The sequence below is a fragment of the Pimephales promelas genome, chromosome 16 (assembly GCF_988280905.1).
Source record: "Pimephales promelas chromosome 16, fPimPro1.hap1.1, whole genome shotgun sequence".
NCBI classification, from domain to species: Eukaryota; Metazoa; Chordata; class Actinopteri; order Cypriniformes; family Leuciscidae; genus Pimephales; species Pimephales promelas.
The window spans coordinates 26,995,714-27,013,141 of record NC_142784.1 but is presented as its reverse complement, the minus strand read 5'-3'; the positions used below and the strand labels follow the sequence as shown (position 1 = coordinate 27,013,141).

Here is a 17,428-nt window from a genome sequence, read left to right as displayed (position 1 = left end):
GTGTTTCTTTGTGTCTTATAATCTACTATTTTGCTCTAACAAGTGACAGTACCTATGGGTCCTATCTCTTTAGTTTCAAAACCTTCAAAACCATTTTTCAAAATTAGTTGTATTAGTTTTTCAAAATTTTGTAATTTAATTGTTTTTTAAATGTTTCTATTTAGCTTTAACTTTTTATTTCTATTTTTAGTTATGTGATTTTAGTATGAATTGTTTTAATTTCTGTAAGTTGACAAGGCAAAATTGAGTTCTCCTGTAACACCTATGGGTTAGTATTTTTTTTTACTGTACTCCAGTGATTAAAAAAAAGAAGAAAATAAAGATAATTTGCCTTATGAACTTTCAATAATATTATAAACAACAATACCTTAAATGCTGTGATGAATGAAAGATTGCTATTATTGTTTTTGTAGTGTCAGTTAATTGCCTGTTTAAATACTATTAACAAAATATTATTTAATGTTCCCTTTGTTACATAAAATTATGTTATTATTTATTATTTACAGTTTAAGTGTCAGTTAATGCCTTGTTAACTTTGCATAATATAAACAAAAAATGTCATGTCGTGTATTATTTATTATAGGCTACTTGTTAATATAAGTGTACATATAAGTATGAGCACAATAAGTAATGTTGGGATCACATTTTAAGATTTTGGTTTGACAATTTGGTAAAACGTCCGCGGTATCACTTTTCTCCTTTTTGTTCCCTTGTAATTTAACGTAATTCCATTTAATTCCTTTGGCGGCGCTAGAACATCCTCTGACTAATTCGCAAAGCAAAGAGAAGAAGTTGTTCTGCCCTCTGATTGGTTTTGCTGTTGCTCAGCGGTATTATGTTTGTTAATGCAACTGTCAACAAAGTATGACAGTTTTGATTCATTGATAATGTTATTTAGTACACTCTCGATGTGAGGAATGAAGAACAAAAAGGTGAAACCCTCAAAGGGTGTAAGCAACAGAAAAAGAGGTAAGTTACATCAGTGTGGAGGTGGTTATTTGTCGCTAATCCAACAGTCTATTAAAGAGATTTCAAATCCCGTAACATTAGTGAGGACAAAAGCTGTGTCTCAACACTTAGTGAGCTGCCTAACGTTACTTAGACAGCATTTGACTGCAACACCATTGGCGGGACAGTCCGTTTTGAGACAGACTGATGCTTATTTGTTGTTTGTTGCGTCGAGGAATGTTTATTGTAAAAACTAGTTGTAGGTTTGAAATGGCTTTTCTTCTTGTATGACCTCCATGTCTGTCTTATTCTCCACACTCAGCAGTGCTCAGTGATGTGTCTCCATCCACCAGTATTCCTCCTCTGGTAGAAGGCCAGCTGAGATGTTTTCTGAGAGTGACAGTGAGTAAAGTTCTGTGGACCATCATCAGAGCTCCTCCTGTGACTCTGATCCGGCTCAGATGGTGGGGAGAGTCTTCCAATGGCACCTTCTTCAGGCCTAGAGATGGACACGTTGAACAGAAAGGGGTTAAATCGACAGCCCGATTTCCAGTACGATGTGGACCAAAACAGCTGACGTCTTATTTGACAGGTTAGACTTGGTTGCTTGCTGTTACAGGTCTATATAGTGTATTTCTATTTTAATGGTTGATTGTTGGTGGATAGTTGGTTCACCCCAAAATTTAGATTCTCTCATCAATTACCCACCCTCATGCCATCCCAGACATATCACTTTCTTTCTTCAGATAATCAAATAGAAGAGTTGTCCTTAATGCAATATAATGGGTCCATATAATGCAAGTCAAGTTTGATGTTTGAAAAACACAGCGATTATGACAGTAATCCATACGACCCCAGTGGATAAATCATCGTCTTCTGAAGCATAACCCATTCAGTTGCATTATATGAACTCATAGATATGGATTATTCTTCTTCTTAAGTTCAGTAGTGGTTAAAAAAAAGGATTTTTAAGTAAACTTAAGTTGTGTTTATTTGAAGAAAGTCATAAACTTCGGGGATGGCATAAGGGTGAGTAAATGATGAGAGAATTTTCATTTTTTGGGTGAACGAACCTAACTTATGATGCATAACTTAATATAATATTTGTTTCTTCACAGATATGGGCTCATTGGTGCTGGATGTGCTTACAAAGGTTGATCATTTGCCTATTGCTCGAGCTCAAATCCCTGGCATTGCCCGGCTCTCTTTGTCTCACTCCATAAATGGATATTTCACACTTGTATCTCCGACTTCAGAAAAACTTGGCGAGCTTCAGGTTGGTGAGATGCTCAGCTGTAGGATTGTGCTCAGCTGAGTTTGCATTTTTTTCAACTGATCAAATTCACTGTTCTTTGCAGATTTTTTTTTCTCACTCTTTAGGTTCTCAGTTTAATCATGTGTTATTGTTTCACGTGTACTATAGGTTATGCTTGCCCTGGAACCGTTAACAGAAGGATATGACAGCAGTAGTTCAGTACCCACGACTGATATGAGCCTCGACGCACAGGCTCCTGGAGTAAAAAGTGACCAAAACATTTCTGTTTTGCCATCTCTGGATCAGGCTCTCCCGAGGGTGAAGGAGACAGCTGGCAGCAGCTCCGGTCACATGCCCAGGTTTATTTTTATGTTTTGGATGATTTGATTGTTGAATGAACAGTGTGGGATAAACTAGATCACTCAGTTGACATGCTGTTCCACTGCAACAACATTCATCCTTATGAATGATCTTGTAATCAGTTTCAGACTTGACTGTGGTTTATGAACAGACAAGTTCAATGAAAATACAAAACATATGGATGAAATATTTAAATGATCTTATTTCAAAAAATGTATGAAATGGGTTATCCCCCAGAATTATTTTAGAAATATTTATATTATTATAATACTATAGAATAAAAAGGTGAATTCATATTTTAATTTTTGTATATTTTCAGATTTATTTTTCAGCTTTGTTTCTTTAGTTTTTTAATAAATTATATATATATATATATATATATATATAGCTTTAATTTTTTATTTAGTAAAACTTAAACTTATTTTATTTCAGTTAGTGGCCAAGAAACTTAAGTTTACTTAATTTTTTTCATCCAATAATTTATTTTATTTGTTTTGTTTCAATTAATGATTTCTTTTGACAGATTTTGTTTTAATTAACAATAATTTTTTGTTTTAGAGGGAAGGATTACTTGTATTTTCAAGAAAGTGGTAATATCTTGCCAGCGTCTTCCACTGGAAAACCTAAACCTGCTTCCTCTCAAAATCTCCTGGCTAATAGCCATACACCTGTCGACCTTTTGTCAGGTAAAACACATTGACTTGATTCACTGAATTTAAAACATCATATTGACATTATTGTTGAAGACAGCAAAAGTTTTTATGAAATACTTTGTTTTAGTATAAAATTTAGAATAAGTAATTTTAACATTGGTCAAATTAAAAGATCATCTGCCAATCACTAAATCAATATTGCCAAATTCTGCTGACTGAGCCTGAGTTTTTCTTTTAAATTTATTCAAAATATGTTAACCTACTTTTTTAATAGTGCTCAGATACAGTTACCAATTCTTTTTTTTTTCGTGCAGCCATTGTGGCAGTTCTGTTTTGAAATCTGTTGACAAAATGACCAGGCAGCTCTTCATATTCACGTGACACTAATTGGTTAATTACCTGATGCATATGCATAGTATTTATTATATATTTATTTTTCTTTAAGTAGTTTACCTATTTGTGATATTCTGTATTTATTTTGTTGTATTTTCCAGTTCTTCTGGAGCGAGGTAGCAAACTCAGAAATGCCATGGTGGTTTCAGCCTTAAAGTCTGATGTGGAGTCAGATGTTCCTATGAAGGACGTTCCCTCAGCCCTCTTTAAAGACAGTGGCGTTTTGTATGATCACTTTTATTTAATCTACATACCAATCAGGGGTCATAATAGACAGCGAAGTAGCAGAATGTAAATGATAAATAGTGTTAAACATCATCTTCCTCCAAAAGGCCAGATAGACCCTCATCAGGACAGTTTCTGGAGAACATCCTTCAATCAGAATTCCACCATCCTGCTCAGGACCTCGAAGAACCAAGTCAGAATAGAGTCAACACAGAGGACATGGCAGTGGACTTGCTACTGGGAAGGTAATCAACGCTACTCTTACCTTTAGATTAAGTGAAGATAATGTAACTTTGCTCACAAATACTTGAAGGAAATGTGGAAATCTTTTAGAGTGAGTTTGTTTGGAAAATATACGTTTCAGTATTTGTAATGGCTCTGTTCCTCAGTGTTAATGGATCTGTGATGCAGTTCTGGAACGGCGAGGGTTCTCTCCCAGATTCTCTTTCTGATCACAGCAGCGTGCTCATGGACAGTGAACTCAACGACCCTCAATATGATCAGAGTCTTCTGGAAAACCTCTTCTACAAAGCTCCTGTAAGTCATGCCGGCAAACACCGTAGATTTGATCTGAGACCTGGAAGAGTTTGGTTTATGTTGTCAACATGTCAGACTTCATACTTCCATTCTCCATTCTATCCTCCTTTTTTGTGCTGTGAAAGCAAATCCTCTTTGCAAGCACTTCTAAAGGATAAGGACTCGAGGTAAAACCTCGAGGATTGATACGGTAAAACCGACTCCATCTTTACGGTTCATATCACTGTGTGTACAAGTGCGTAGGAAGAGCTGAAATCCAGATATGGTAGCAATAGACCAATCACATCAAACTGGGCCATCCGACCAATCAGAGAAGTGTAGGCACTCTGAGGAAGGGTTCAGAGAGACTGAATTCTTTATCAATCTGTTTCTGACACTGAGAAAAGAGGTGATGCTGTAATTTATACAATGAGAAAATTATGGTGTTTGGATGCATGTAAATCTTTTGTAAGAGACCACCAAAACAAAATTAGGAGCCTTTAAAATAGCATGATAGGGGCACTTTAAACATAAAACTTCATAATTCTATATTTTTTCTTATTTCAGATGTCAAATGAATGTTTGGAAGAGGAACATCCGCAGAAGGGCCCAGCAGGGAAGCCTGAACACAAAGGCTCAGCTAAAAATACCCGGTCAGTTGCACTTGCTCAAAACAATATCGTGAAGATAAAAGAAAAGCATGATAATAAGCACATATGTAAATGTTTTGGGACATAATAAAATACAATACATTTTAAAATAATTTGTTCATATCTGCATATATGTTCCTATGTTTTTGAAGGGTTGATTGTGATGTGCAGCATTCAAAAGCAGAAGATGATCTCTCTGGACTTAGCATTGATAAAATATCTTTGCTTGGAGATATTCATTTCGCCAGGCTTACTATCTGTGATTTAAAAGTTCCCACTGACAGTACTTCAAGAAGTCTTTCTAGAAAAGGAAGACCACCTCGTCCCCTCACCACAAAGAAATGGTACGTCATTTAGAATATTTCATATCAGATAACATAGATGGCAGTGGCTAGAAATTAGTTTTTTAAAACTAACCTGACTTGTAATTGTCCTGTCCATCTAGCTTTTATATTGTAGAATACCTCTTTCCGTTGGTCTCTGCTGGATATGAGGATGTTCAACAAGTACCTTCAGAGATTACAAAAGCTGTCTCTAGTAAAGTAATCGATGGCGGTGAGTACGTTTGTTTTAAGCCGGGTGCACACTGTGCGATTTTGGCAGTCTGAGACTAATTTTGCAAATCCTAAAAGAATCCTCCGATCCTAGGCTAAAATCTGAAGTCTTTGATTGTTAGTTTGATATGTTCACCGACAGCGGATTAATGGCGGTTGCGATCAAATTTGACCTCAAATTAAATTCTGGCAGTGTCCGATTTGACTCACAGTCCTGCAGTGTGACTTCACCTACGATGACGTCAAATTGAAATTGTCTCATTTCTCTTTTTTTTTTTTTTTTTGAGATTTCTTTGTAGCCACCATTTCAATCCTGCGTGTAATGCAGCCCACTGTCACCGAACGTGTCATTGATTAATGATATAATACTCTGCACAAGTTTTTTTGAGTGCGTCTGTTTTTAACGTGTCTGACATTAATGATAACTGAGATCTTACAGTATGACATGGATTACAGCGATGATCATGTTCATACAGTCTGACAAGGACTATTATAAATCGCACAGTGTACACCCGGCTTTAGGTAACTTTAACAAAAGAGAGTTTAACCAAGAAGTAGTGTAACGATCTGGTGATTCTTCTTTTTTTTTTTTTAGTGGTGACGTTTCAGCACCAAAGTTTGTTTCCTGTGAGGTTCAGTAGGTCGTCTATTAAACAGTGGTGGGAGATGAAAGTCACATTCAAGATCTACTCCAGAAATAGCCTTCAAAAGACAGTAAGTGCAGTGTGTGACAACCACTAAATATACTACACACCTTAAACAAACCTTAAAAAAAGCAACTGCTCTTATTTGTCCTGTTTGTTGTTTAGCCCATTCTCATTGGGTCAGCAATGTTTCCTCTGAGATCCATGATGCAGAGTGAATCGCTGAGCATTTCTGCTGCCCTGCCTGTTCAGAGGCCAGAAGGAAACTCGGATAAACAGGAAATTGGTCCTCTGAAGGTAATGCATCACTCATAACAACTAAATCTAGGAGATTTTATTAAACCCAGCAATTCGTTCCCCACATATTCATTCTGTTCTTTGTTCGTAAAGGTTTCGTTTGAATTAGCGGCAGACAAGAATGATTTCTCCGCTAAAAAAAGACCTGCAAAGCACTTGCTGAGTCCACAAAGACCTCTCTCCTCTCGTCTGACTGAAGAGCATGGTGGGGAGAAGGGTTTATGTGTGAGCGACCACAGGAGTGACCCGTCTCCTCGTGCAGGTGTTCATCAAGTCCAGAGTATTCTGATACCTCCAACCAGATCTCGCTCCACATCACCACACGTCAGATACCAGAGCTCTCTTCATGAGCCTCCGCGTCAGGAAGTGAAAGACACTGAGATTTTGCTTCATATGTTACTCATGGTGCCTGATGGGAAAGATTTTAACTGTGCACCCATGCAGGCCAATATCTACTTGAACTGTAAGCTCCTCGAATCCGATGAAACCGCTCGATCGTCTGTGAGCTGGGGTCATAAGCATCCAATGTTCAGCTTTATTCAGGTTCGTGCACAATGGAGAATTGAGTAAAGTTTTAGCCATATTAGTTAGTGGTGGAAATCATCAGGAATCCCATAATTATTTTGAAAATGTGAAAATCTGGTGTATGTTTGGTTTTTAACTTAACTTTTTACATCATATAGGTGACTCCAGTAGCACTGACCAGCAGACTGTTGGAGAGATTGAAGAACAACATGATGGTCATTGAAGTTTGGTTGAGGGCCAGCAGCTCAGATCATGATAAACTCCTTGGCTTAGTAAAACTACCTCTCCACCAGTTCTACATGTCCTTCAGGTATTATATATATAAAATACTGTGTGTGTGTGTGTGTGTATTATTTATATATATATATATTAGGGCTGTGCAAAAGTTAATTGCGATTAATCGCATCCAAAATAAAAGTCTGTGTTTACATAATATATTTGTGTGTGCTGTATATAATTATTTTGTATATATAAATACACACACATGCATGTATACATTTAGGAAAATATGTTATTAATATATAAAATATTTATATTTATATAATATAGATTATGTATTTATAAATATATACAGAATTTAAGCGCAAATAATTCATAAATATATACATGCATGCATAGGTATTTATATATACAAAATAATTATATACAGCACACACAAATATATTATGTAAATACAGACTTTTATTTTGGATGCGATTCATCGCAATTAACTTTTGCACAGCCCTAATATATATGTACATTATCTATGACATGTGTTACTATATTTATGTGCAGTATATTAATTCTAATATTGTTTTAATTATTGTTGTATATTCTTAACATTTTCGTATTGCAATAAATGTTAAATAAATGTATAATTAGAATTAAAATGAAAATATAAAAAATAAAATCTAATTAAAGATTTGATTAATAATATTACAATTACACTGGAACATACTTTGTCTTTTTACTTTGTCTTCAGAGACCCTAAGATCTCCGAGTTGCTCTTGCAGTCTCAGTATCCAGTGGTTGGAGTGGACAGTTATATGCCCGTGGTTGACGTATTCACCGGCAACACTCGTGGAAACCTAAGGGTGTGTCTAGCAATGGGTCTAGCACAGCAGATCACAGCACTCCAGCGTATGAGGGATGACGAGCCGGCCCACGTGTCACCACTGCCTCGACCTGCACACATGTTAGACCACCGGCCACATGTAGAAAACAAGGCTAGTTCACTTTAAAACTCCTGAAAGCACATCTGATGCTTAAAAATAAAGCCTAAATTGTTTCTAAACCAATGTTCTTGTAGGTCAGCACCACTGCAGATGTTCTGCGTGAGCATGTCTTCATGATCCGAGTAGAGAGAGTGAAGGGTCTGACGCCTCTGCAGTCCACAGTGTGGGGAGAGGCTGACTGTTACATCCAGTACTCCTTCCCTGCGCAAAATGAGTCGAGAGAGGACATGGACCCGCATGTTGTTGAGAGCAGTAAGCCGTTTTCTTGCTGACTGTTATCAAAGAGCTTTAAATCATGTCCTTCTGTTGAGCTCAACCAACTTACTTTTCCACAGATGTGGACATCAAGGCATATCGCACTGAGACCACTCTCTGTGTACCTGACCCTGTGTTTGGACATAATGAGACTCATGTCCTACTGACTCCTCCTGACTTCCCAGTGCAAAGAATACTGCTAAGCTCACTGGCCAATCAGGGACTGAGGAATGGAGGAGGAGTGCAGTTTGAAGTTTGGTGCAGGTACAGTAAATGTAGAAATTATATTTCACTTTTAATTTATTTATTCTTGGACACTTTTATTTACATTTTGGCATTTAAAAACACCAAAATGTAAAAAAAAAATAAATAAAAAAAAACACTTTTGTTTATGGAAATATTTGTATTAAATTTTATTCATTTATGTTTGCCATTTAACATTATTTAAATGTATTCATTTATTTATTTGCTTTTACATTTTATCATTTAATATCTAATAACTAATATAATTTTTGTAGTATTTTATTGATGTTTTTTTTCTTTTTCTTTATTTACATAATTAAATATGTCCCTTATTTGAAAATATGTTTATTATTTAATTGTATTTATTTATTGACTTTTTTTTTTTTACATTTTAGCATTTAAAAACATGGTGCTTTTATTTGAAAATATTTTTATTTCATTTAATTGATTCGTTGTTGTTGTCATTTACATTTGTAGCCTTTAAAAGCATTTCTCCTTTATTTTGCAATTATGTGGTTGGTTGATTGTTTGTTTGAAAAATATGGCTTATTTACTGGGCTATTCGTTGTTGTTTTTTTGTTGTTGTTTTTTTTTCAGGTATTATTATCCAAATGTTAGAGATCAGCTAGTAGCCAGAGGACTGCTTCCCATGTCCAAACTGTGTGCTATGGTAACCATGCAGAAACAGGGTCAAACCGATGCACAACTTTTCTCCCTCCCTCTGGTCCCAAGAACTGACCGACCTGTTGACACGCAGCCTCAGTCCCCTGGTAGTTGTGTGTCTAATTCATTTAAATCCGCATTAAGATAGCTTATAGAGTGCAATATGAATTTGAAGCCAATGTAAAAAATTAAAAAATCTATTTTTACTTGCCAATAGGGCTGCTTGAAGTGAGCCTTGAGTACAAGTCTCGACCAATGAGGAGTGTCGGAGTGAAAAGTGGGGTTGTGCCGTCCCGCAGAGTGGTCCTGGTTGTGCAAGTGCACAGAGCAGCTGGGCTGCAAGCTGCAGCCAAGTGAGTCAATCTACCACAAATCTGACCCTTAAGGTTTTTTAACAATTACCCCTAATGCTTTCCACACATCAAACTAGCTTGATTAAATGGGTGATGACATGAGAACTCAAATTTGCCTTGATCTTTTGACATATAATGGACTTTGTACCATTAAAACATCCTGCAAGTTGTATTGTTTAAAATGTTCTCCTCATTTTAAACAAAGCATTTATTTAATCAAGCTCCAAAAATGGCTTGTTTGGATATTGTGGAATTTAAATGCATTTGCATATGACTGTCTCCAGTGCAAACATCAACAAATAGTCATCATCATCTTTAACATTACATGAAGTACAGTTATGTGTTTTTGTTGTTTTTTATATAGCATTTTTCTATTGTTTCTCAGAGTTCTTACAAATACAGACAGATCGCTGCAGTATTACTCTGAAGTGGGGCTCAACTCCTTCATCACCATACAGTTGTCCTTCCTGCCAGACAGCGAGGTTCGAAGCACACGTGTGGCGGCCAGAAGTTTCTGCCCAGAGTTTGAACATCACGCAGAGTTCTGCTGTAACCTGCTGGTGCAGAGAGACAGAGGGGAGACTGTCAGTCTCGCTGAACTCCTGCAGGAGGCAGTGGCCGTCTTCACCATTTACAACAGAGACACGCGCAAAAGTGAGTTAGCCTACTTGGAAAGGTATACAGATATGTGGAGATGTCATTTTGTCAAGGATGTTTTGATACCTTTAGGTTACAAATCACTCCACAAAAACATGACAAGCAGCCATTCATTATATTCATTAATTCCATCTTGCAAACTGTGTGGGTGTAGTTCTGTGTTGTAAGTATATTAAAAAATGTTTTAACTAGCAGGCATGTTTTGTATGCCAGTTCAACATATCACTGTAAAAATTATTATTTTTTTTTTGCAAATGATTTTTTTTTTTTACTATTCATATTTGTACAAACACATTTTTTATGTAAATCAAAGTTGTTTTTTCAACTTTTTTTTGTCTTACCGTTTAGTATCATTTTAATGTTTACTTTTTGATTACTAGTGTGATCACTCCATTTCAGTGCTATAAATACTGTGTACTGTAAGTTTCTTTTATCTCATTGTAGTGGTCGACACAACAAGATTGAAGGATGCTGTTTTGGGCACTGTGAAAATTAAGCTTGCAGATCTGATTCAGAAAAGAAGTGGTATGATTATTGTATAATGAAAATATTTATATATATAATATTATTCATTTATTTATGTGCATTGTAGCATTTAGAAATGTCACTTTTATTTGCCTTTTTATTTTAGTTAATAATTATGTATTTATGGTATTAAAGCATTTAATATAGTATTTCAATATTTGGTTGATTTTTACATTGTATTGTTAATTTATATACATTTTATTTACTTTTTACATTTTAGCATATAAACATCTTTTCATTTTATTTGGCCATATTTTTGTTATTTAAGTTTATTTTTCTGATATGAAGGTATTGAATATTAATAGGATATAAATATATTTTTTACAGGTATATCTGGCTGGTACAGTCTCTCTCTGCCTCAGACCACAGCGTCACCTCACAGTCTGACTTCAGCAGGAGGGCTTGAAATCTCCATCAGTTTTTCCCATCATGCAGATAGAGAGCGAGTCATCAGTTCGGGCCGTGGACTCGGATGGGACGTGGGGCAAGACAGTGAAGATGAGGCCGATATAGAGGACGAAGATACTTTAGAAGAAAGTACAAAGTCTCTGGCATTATCACTTTCCATGCCTAGAGTGTGGCTGCCCATCCACTGCCTGCTGCTGCCAGGACATGAAGACTTACAGCGTTCCACCTACTGCTACTACAGATACAAACTGTACGACCAGCAGACCTTCTGCTCAGAACTTAGACATCCTGTTCCAGAAGAGAGTGACAGAGAAGAGGGTTTAGCCACGGTGGCATTTCAGGGCAGCAGAAGTGTGGTGTTGAGAAGGACTCAACCCCTGCGCTGGTACCTGAGAGAGGAGAGGCTGGAGGTGCAGTTATGGGTGGCCTTTGGGAAAGAGAAGAGAGTCCGGCCTCATAATGCTGACCGTCTGGTGGGCTCTGCCTTTGTGGATCTTTCTGCTCTTGCTTGGACCTTGAAGCACCATCAAACAATCAGCGGTAGAGTTATTTCATCTTTTGGTTGTTTACATATTAGTCAAAAACTGTTGTGATTTATTTTTACATGACCATCTATATTTTGTTTATTTTTTCTATATTTCGGCTAATGGCTGTTTCTCTGATATGGTAGGTGTGTATCCTCTGTTCAAGCGCTCTGCTGTAAACCTGAGTGGTGCTGCTGTTAGAGTCCATATCACTGTGACGAGAGACTCTGTACCACATGAGCATCAAGACATTGAGGAGCTCAACAGTTCAGGAGATGATGAGGAGGAGGAGGAAGACGGCCTCCCCGCGACAGTGCCGTCTAGACCATCTCAGTCCATCAGCAAACAGCTCATCAAATCAGCCGTGAGCTCTGATTCTCCACCATCCACAGAACTCATCAATGAGGACACATTCATGGCCAACATTACTGTGGACAGAGCCATGCATCTGAGTCTGAAGGGTAGAATAACCACAGTGATGTTTGATTTTCTTTTTTATTCATTCTCATTTGTAAGTACCTTGACTTTATGACATTTAAATGCGGTTGCCCTCCTCAGGTTGTCCTCTTGCTGAGCGGGGTGGAGGGTTGCCTAGTTGCTGTGTTTCCTACGCCACCACCAATGCCCCTGGCACAGTGACCACAGAACTGATCAAAGACAGTGACTGCCCTGTGTGGGACCATCAGCAAGAATGCCGGTAAACCCATTTAAACCCATGCAATTCTCATGGACATTTTTCACAAAATGTGAAACATCGTAAATCTAAAAATTATACATACTGTATATGTAAAGGTTCCATGGTAAACGCATGGCTGTTTCTTGTTTTCAGACTGTCGAAGGAGCTACTTTTGGATCCCCAGCAGTCCTTGGTTTTTAAAGTTTGGCATAAAGGAGGTAATGACACACAGGAATCATCCACAGCACCCTTGCATTGTGGCGGCAACTTTTACACAGGCAGGCACCTCTCATATTTTCTTCAGAAAATGTTTTACTATGTATTTTCCTTTGCAGAGGTCGAGCGGGTGATTGGATTCGTGTCTGTGGACCTGTCACCACTTCTGTCAGGATTTCAGTCCGTTTGTGGATGGTATAACATCACTGATTTCACCGGGCAGTGTCAGGGACAGCTAAAGGTGTCTGTGTCTCCTCTGAGGGCAGTACATGACCTCCGGGCACAGAGACAGACGGCCCACGAGACTGTTGCTCCAGACTCGAGTGTAAGCCATTAATGGATTTTGTTTTCTCTTTCTGATTTGGTGCTCAGGAACCAGTTGTTGTTATCAATGTTAAACAGTTTTGTGCTAATTAATAGCTTTTTGGAAACTGTGAAACTCTACCATTCAAAAGTTTGGGTAAAGAAATTAATACTTTTAGTCAGCAAGGATGCATTAAATTGATTCAAATGACAGTAAGACATTTACAATGTTATAAAAGATTTCCATTTCAAATAAATGCTGTTCTTTTGAATGTTCTATTTATCAGAGAATCCTGAAAAATGTATCACAGTGTCCACAAATATATTAAGCAGGCCAAACTTTTTTCAACATTTATAAAAATGAGAACGTTTATTAATTAATGGACATCAAAAAATAATTTATCATAACAGAGCAGCAAATCAGCATATTAGAATGATTTCTGAAGGATCATGTGACACTGAAGACTGCAGTAATGATGCTAAAAATTCAACTTTTTATTTCCTTCACAGGAATCTATTATATATTAAAATATATTAAGAAATAGAAATTGAAAAAAATAGTTCAATGTTTTTACTGTATCAAATAAATTCAGCCTTGGTGAGCATAAAATACTTCTTTCAAGAACATAAATGCTTTATTATTACAGACTTTTAAAAATAAATAACATGTTTTTCCAGCTGAAAATGTTAATACGGCTGTCACACATGATGATGATTATGTCTTTTGCAGGCCCTCTTTAGTGCACTTCCATTCTGCTATCAAACAACAGCTACGTACCACAGCTTCCCCAGCCACATTAGTCGATTCTCTGAACAGAGGATCAACACACCTCCTGATCAGTTTGAAAGACTGCTTTCTGACAGGTATTTCTTTTGGGAAAATGGTATAGAATCTGCCTTATCAGATTTACTTTCTGAAATAATACCTATGGGCATGTTTTGTAAGATCCAGTGTGACAGATCGCCACGAGGAGCACATGGACAACGTAAGAATGTTCCATCAGACTTTGCATGAGGGTGAGAAAGCATCTGGCTCCTTCTTGGCAGGAGATCCCCACCCATCTAGTTCAACACTCTTCTCTGCCCTCAGGTAGCCCTCACACTGTCCTCCGCTTCCTAGCTGAAAGGTCAAGATGTCACATCAAACAATTAGAGTCCAAATGAAGTACAAATATCAGTTTACATGCTCATCACATGTATTCCAAATAACATTCAAAGACTGGCATTTAATGTCAGTGAAACCATGTCATGAGTAATAGTAAAGACATTGTTACAAATGATTTCTATTTTAAAACATTGTTCTCATCAAATAATCCTGAAAACAGTTACTACATAATAGTAAGAATAAGAAATGTTTCTAAATCGGCATGTTAGAAAGATTTCTGAAGGCTCATGTGACACTGAAGACTGGAGTAATGATGCTAAAAAAATTAGCTTTGCATCAGGAATAAATTCCACTTTAAAATATATTAACAGAAAACAGTACTTTTAAATTGTAATAATATTTCACAATAACAGTTTCCTTTATCAAATTAATGCAGCATTGTTGAGTCTGAAATGAGACATTTAAAAATCTTCTGGACCCAAACCTTTTGGACGGTAGTGTATTTTACAGTCCAGCTGTCAGATTCTTGAAAGATGTAAACAAAACTGGTCCAGAAGCACTTCCTGTTTCAGTTTTTTAACACTACTTAAAAGCTGGGATAAAATACAACCAACAGAACATATAAAACTGAATCAAAAAGTTAAACAAACATCTTTAAGATTTTTTCTTTACATGTGAAATAAAGAAAACAGTTACAAACTGAAACAGGAAGTGTTTCTGGACCAGTGTTGTTTACATCTTACTTCATTCCAATTCGTCTGTCATTTTGATGACTAATGAAACGTGTGTTGCGCTTTAAGGAAAAACCTCAGCGAGTTAGATGATATTCAGAGATATTTCAGCCGGAAGTTGTCCACTCCAACATTCCCAAAGCTGAGTGAGCTGAGAGGAACCTCCAGGCAGGAAGAGCACAGAGACTCAGAGACTGACACCACACAACTCCTACTGAAGTCCAGTCAGCTGGTGGGAGAGGTCAATGACATCATTAAAGGTGAGTTGTTCTCTGTTTGTGTGATTCATGTTTATTTAGGGGCATTTTTTAATTCAGTATTTATTTATTTTAAATCAGGCTTAAGTGAACACCAGACGGAAGAAGCACCAGCTACCCATGAAAGATCCACCACTCCTGATGCGGTTGATGAGCATGTAACCTATGGGGTTGATCAGGTGATATTATCAGAGTCTGACAGTTGTGAGACAGAGCCCCGCTTTCATAAAGACTCAGACATGATGTTGGAGGATCAAGATGAAGTCTCGCCCATTAGCTTTCCTGCTCATGCAGAGATCAGACAGTCACCAGCTGCTCCTGAAGATCAAAAGCTCCATCACAGCTCCAGCAATCTCTCATCTGATGAAGAAGAGGATAAAGACGAGGATGAGCATGAAGAATTTGAGGAGACTTTAATACAGCCCAGAACACTCAATGAGGTCACTTCAGTCACAGACAAAACCAGTCCCTGGACCAGCCTGCTGTCTGACCCAGATATGGGATCTCTGGAGAGTCTGGAGTTACTGCAGCATCACGTTCATGACGACACCGTCCACTCTCGAGGAGAGGAAAGAGACAGCAGAGAACTTGTTCCAGACGTTAACCCGCAGTCACTGATTGCAGAATCTCAAGGTATTGTTTCTGACTCCAATATCTGTGAAACTGATCTGGATACATTTAGGAGTGAAAGCGCGATTGCCACCGATCACTGGGAACAGCAGCCTTCTCCAAATGGAGACGGTGCTCTTTGTAGCATTAGTGAGGTTGAAGATTATGACCTAAGTAACAGTGGGCCTGAAGAAAGGGATGAGAAACAGAACTCGCCTCCCTCTACAGAGTCTGGTTCAGAAACGGATGATAAAAGTGTTGAGAGGAGAACAAAACCGTATCCTTCCAAGCTTTATATGACTCAAAACAGCATTTTAAAGATATATATTTGACATGCTGTTGACTACTTCAGAAAAATGTAATCATATGCCTCCGTTTGTAAAAAAAAAAAAAAACAGTTGCTTTGACACTTGCCCCATTGACTTCTATTGCAAGTGAATTTACAATTGAAGTCTATGGGGAGGGTTCAAAAAAAGCTGACATAGACGGGGAATATCCTTCAAACTTCTGTTTTTATTATACGATATCTTGGTTATTTTGGGCTAAACCCCTCATTGCAGTTCTGAATCTGTTGAGATTCCAAATTTCTTCCTGTCTACGCACCATCTGGAGGCGTCCATGAGGGCTTTGAGGATGGCACCTGTCTTTCCATCAGCAACAACTGAATCTGTGAGTACAATAAAGCTTCAAAACAAGTTGCAATAAAGCTACCGTTTGGTAAAAGACTATATATTATAGATAAAACAACACTTTTTCAGATTTAATGAATGCACTTAAGATACTCCATGCATTTGGTTGTCTTTGTTGTGATTTTTATTTTATTTTATTTTTTCTTTATCTGTTATGAATCTGACAGAGAATATAAGTGTGAAGATTAGCCCCAGGACAATGTTATTTTAGCTTTTTATAAGTTAGAGCTTCAACTTAAACATTTCTAGGTGCATTTATTTGAAGTTTTTTTTTAACTATTTATTTTATTTTAGCTTTATTTCAATTAACAGAAATTTGTTTAATAGTTTTAGGTTTAGTTAATGATATTAATCTGGTGACCCGGGATGTTTTTTTTTTTTTTTTTTTTTTTGGTCTGTCCATTCACCCATCCATCTGATCTCTTGTTCATATACAGTACATTCCATCTGTGCCTTTACAAAAACTTTTTGGGGTCATCCTAGCCATCAGTCGGTAGATACAGTATGAGTGAATACATTTTCAAATGTGGTCCAAAATCTCTAACTTTTATATGTGAATACAATCTCCAAAAATAGTTGTTGTTTTTTTTTGTTTTTTTTTAAAGCTGTCGTGATTTGGTTATTCAAAATTGTTTCTTTTAGGAGACTTTAAATCCTGTAAATCTATATCGAAGAATGCCTCGATCAAGACCCAGCGTCCCTCCATCACAGAGGAGTGAAGAGACCAAAAGAATTGCAAAAATATTTGCTTCAAATTTTACAGAAGGAAGTTAGTACATTCTTCTGAATTATGTGCGCTTGTTTTTAATTTGTAAATTTTTGATGCTTATTTATTTCGTACGTAATGCAATGTGGCTTTCTAACAGGGATTTTGGATAATGTAAGCATTAAAAAAATGGTTTATTTACAGTAATATACTATTTTTGTAATAAATAATTTTGTATTTCCATACACGGGTGATTGTTTTTAAAGGTCCCGTT

General features: G+C 36.9%; 1 protein-coding gene across 2 annotated transcripts; it reads left to right on the top strand.

Moving 5' to 3' along the window:
- The first annotated feature begins 805 nt into the window (after positions 1-805).
- On the top strand, positions 806-17,399 carry c2cd3 (C2 domain containing 3 centriole elongation regulator). 2 transcript variants are annotated; one of them, XM_039671068.2, is made up of 33 exons: positions 806-969; positions 1,274-1,540; positions 2,067-2,224; positions 2,372-2,562; positions 3,122-3,249; positions 3,711-3,834; positions 3,942-4,079; positions 4,224-4,371; positions 4,918-5,003; positions 5,153-5,344; positions 5,446-5,555; positions 6,150-6,268; positions 6,364-6,495; positions 6,589-7,038; positions 7,179-7,330; positions 7,982-8,225; positions 8,309-8,486; positions 8,570-8,753; positions 9,330-9,502; positions 9,613-9,748; positions 10,134-10,402; positions 10,850-10,930; positions 11,258-11,878; positions 12,009-12,323; positions 12,421-12,559; positions 12,692-12,756; positions 12,874-13,079; positions 13,788-13,921; positions 14,004-14,147; positions 14,963-15,153; positions 15,232-16,036; positions 16,320-16,428; positions 17,091-17,399. In XM_039671068.2, the coding sequence occupies exons 1-33, from the start codon at positions 918-920 to the stop codon at positions 17,220-17,222; spliced, it is 6,573 nt and encodes a 2,190-aa protein (XP_039527002.2). In that variant the 5' UTR covers positions 806-917; the 3' UTR covers positions 17,223-17,399. The 2 variants fall into 2 exon arrangements, with proteins under 2 accessions (XP_039527002.2, XP_039527001.2); XM_039671067.2 differs by having other exon boundaries at positions 1,271-1,540.
- The last annotated feature ends 29 nt before the right edge of the window (positions 17,400-17,428 follow it).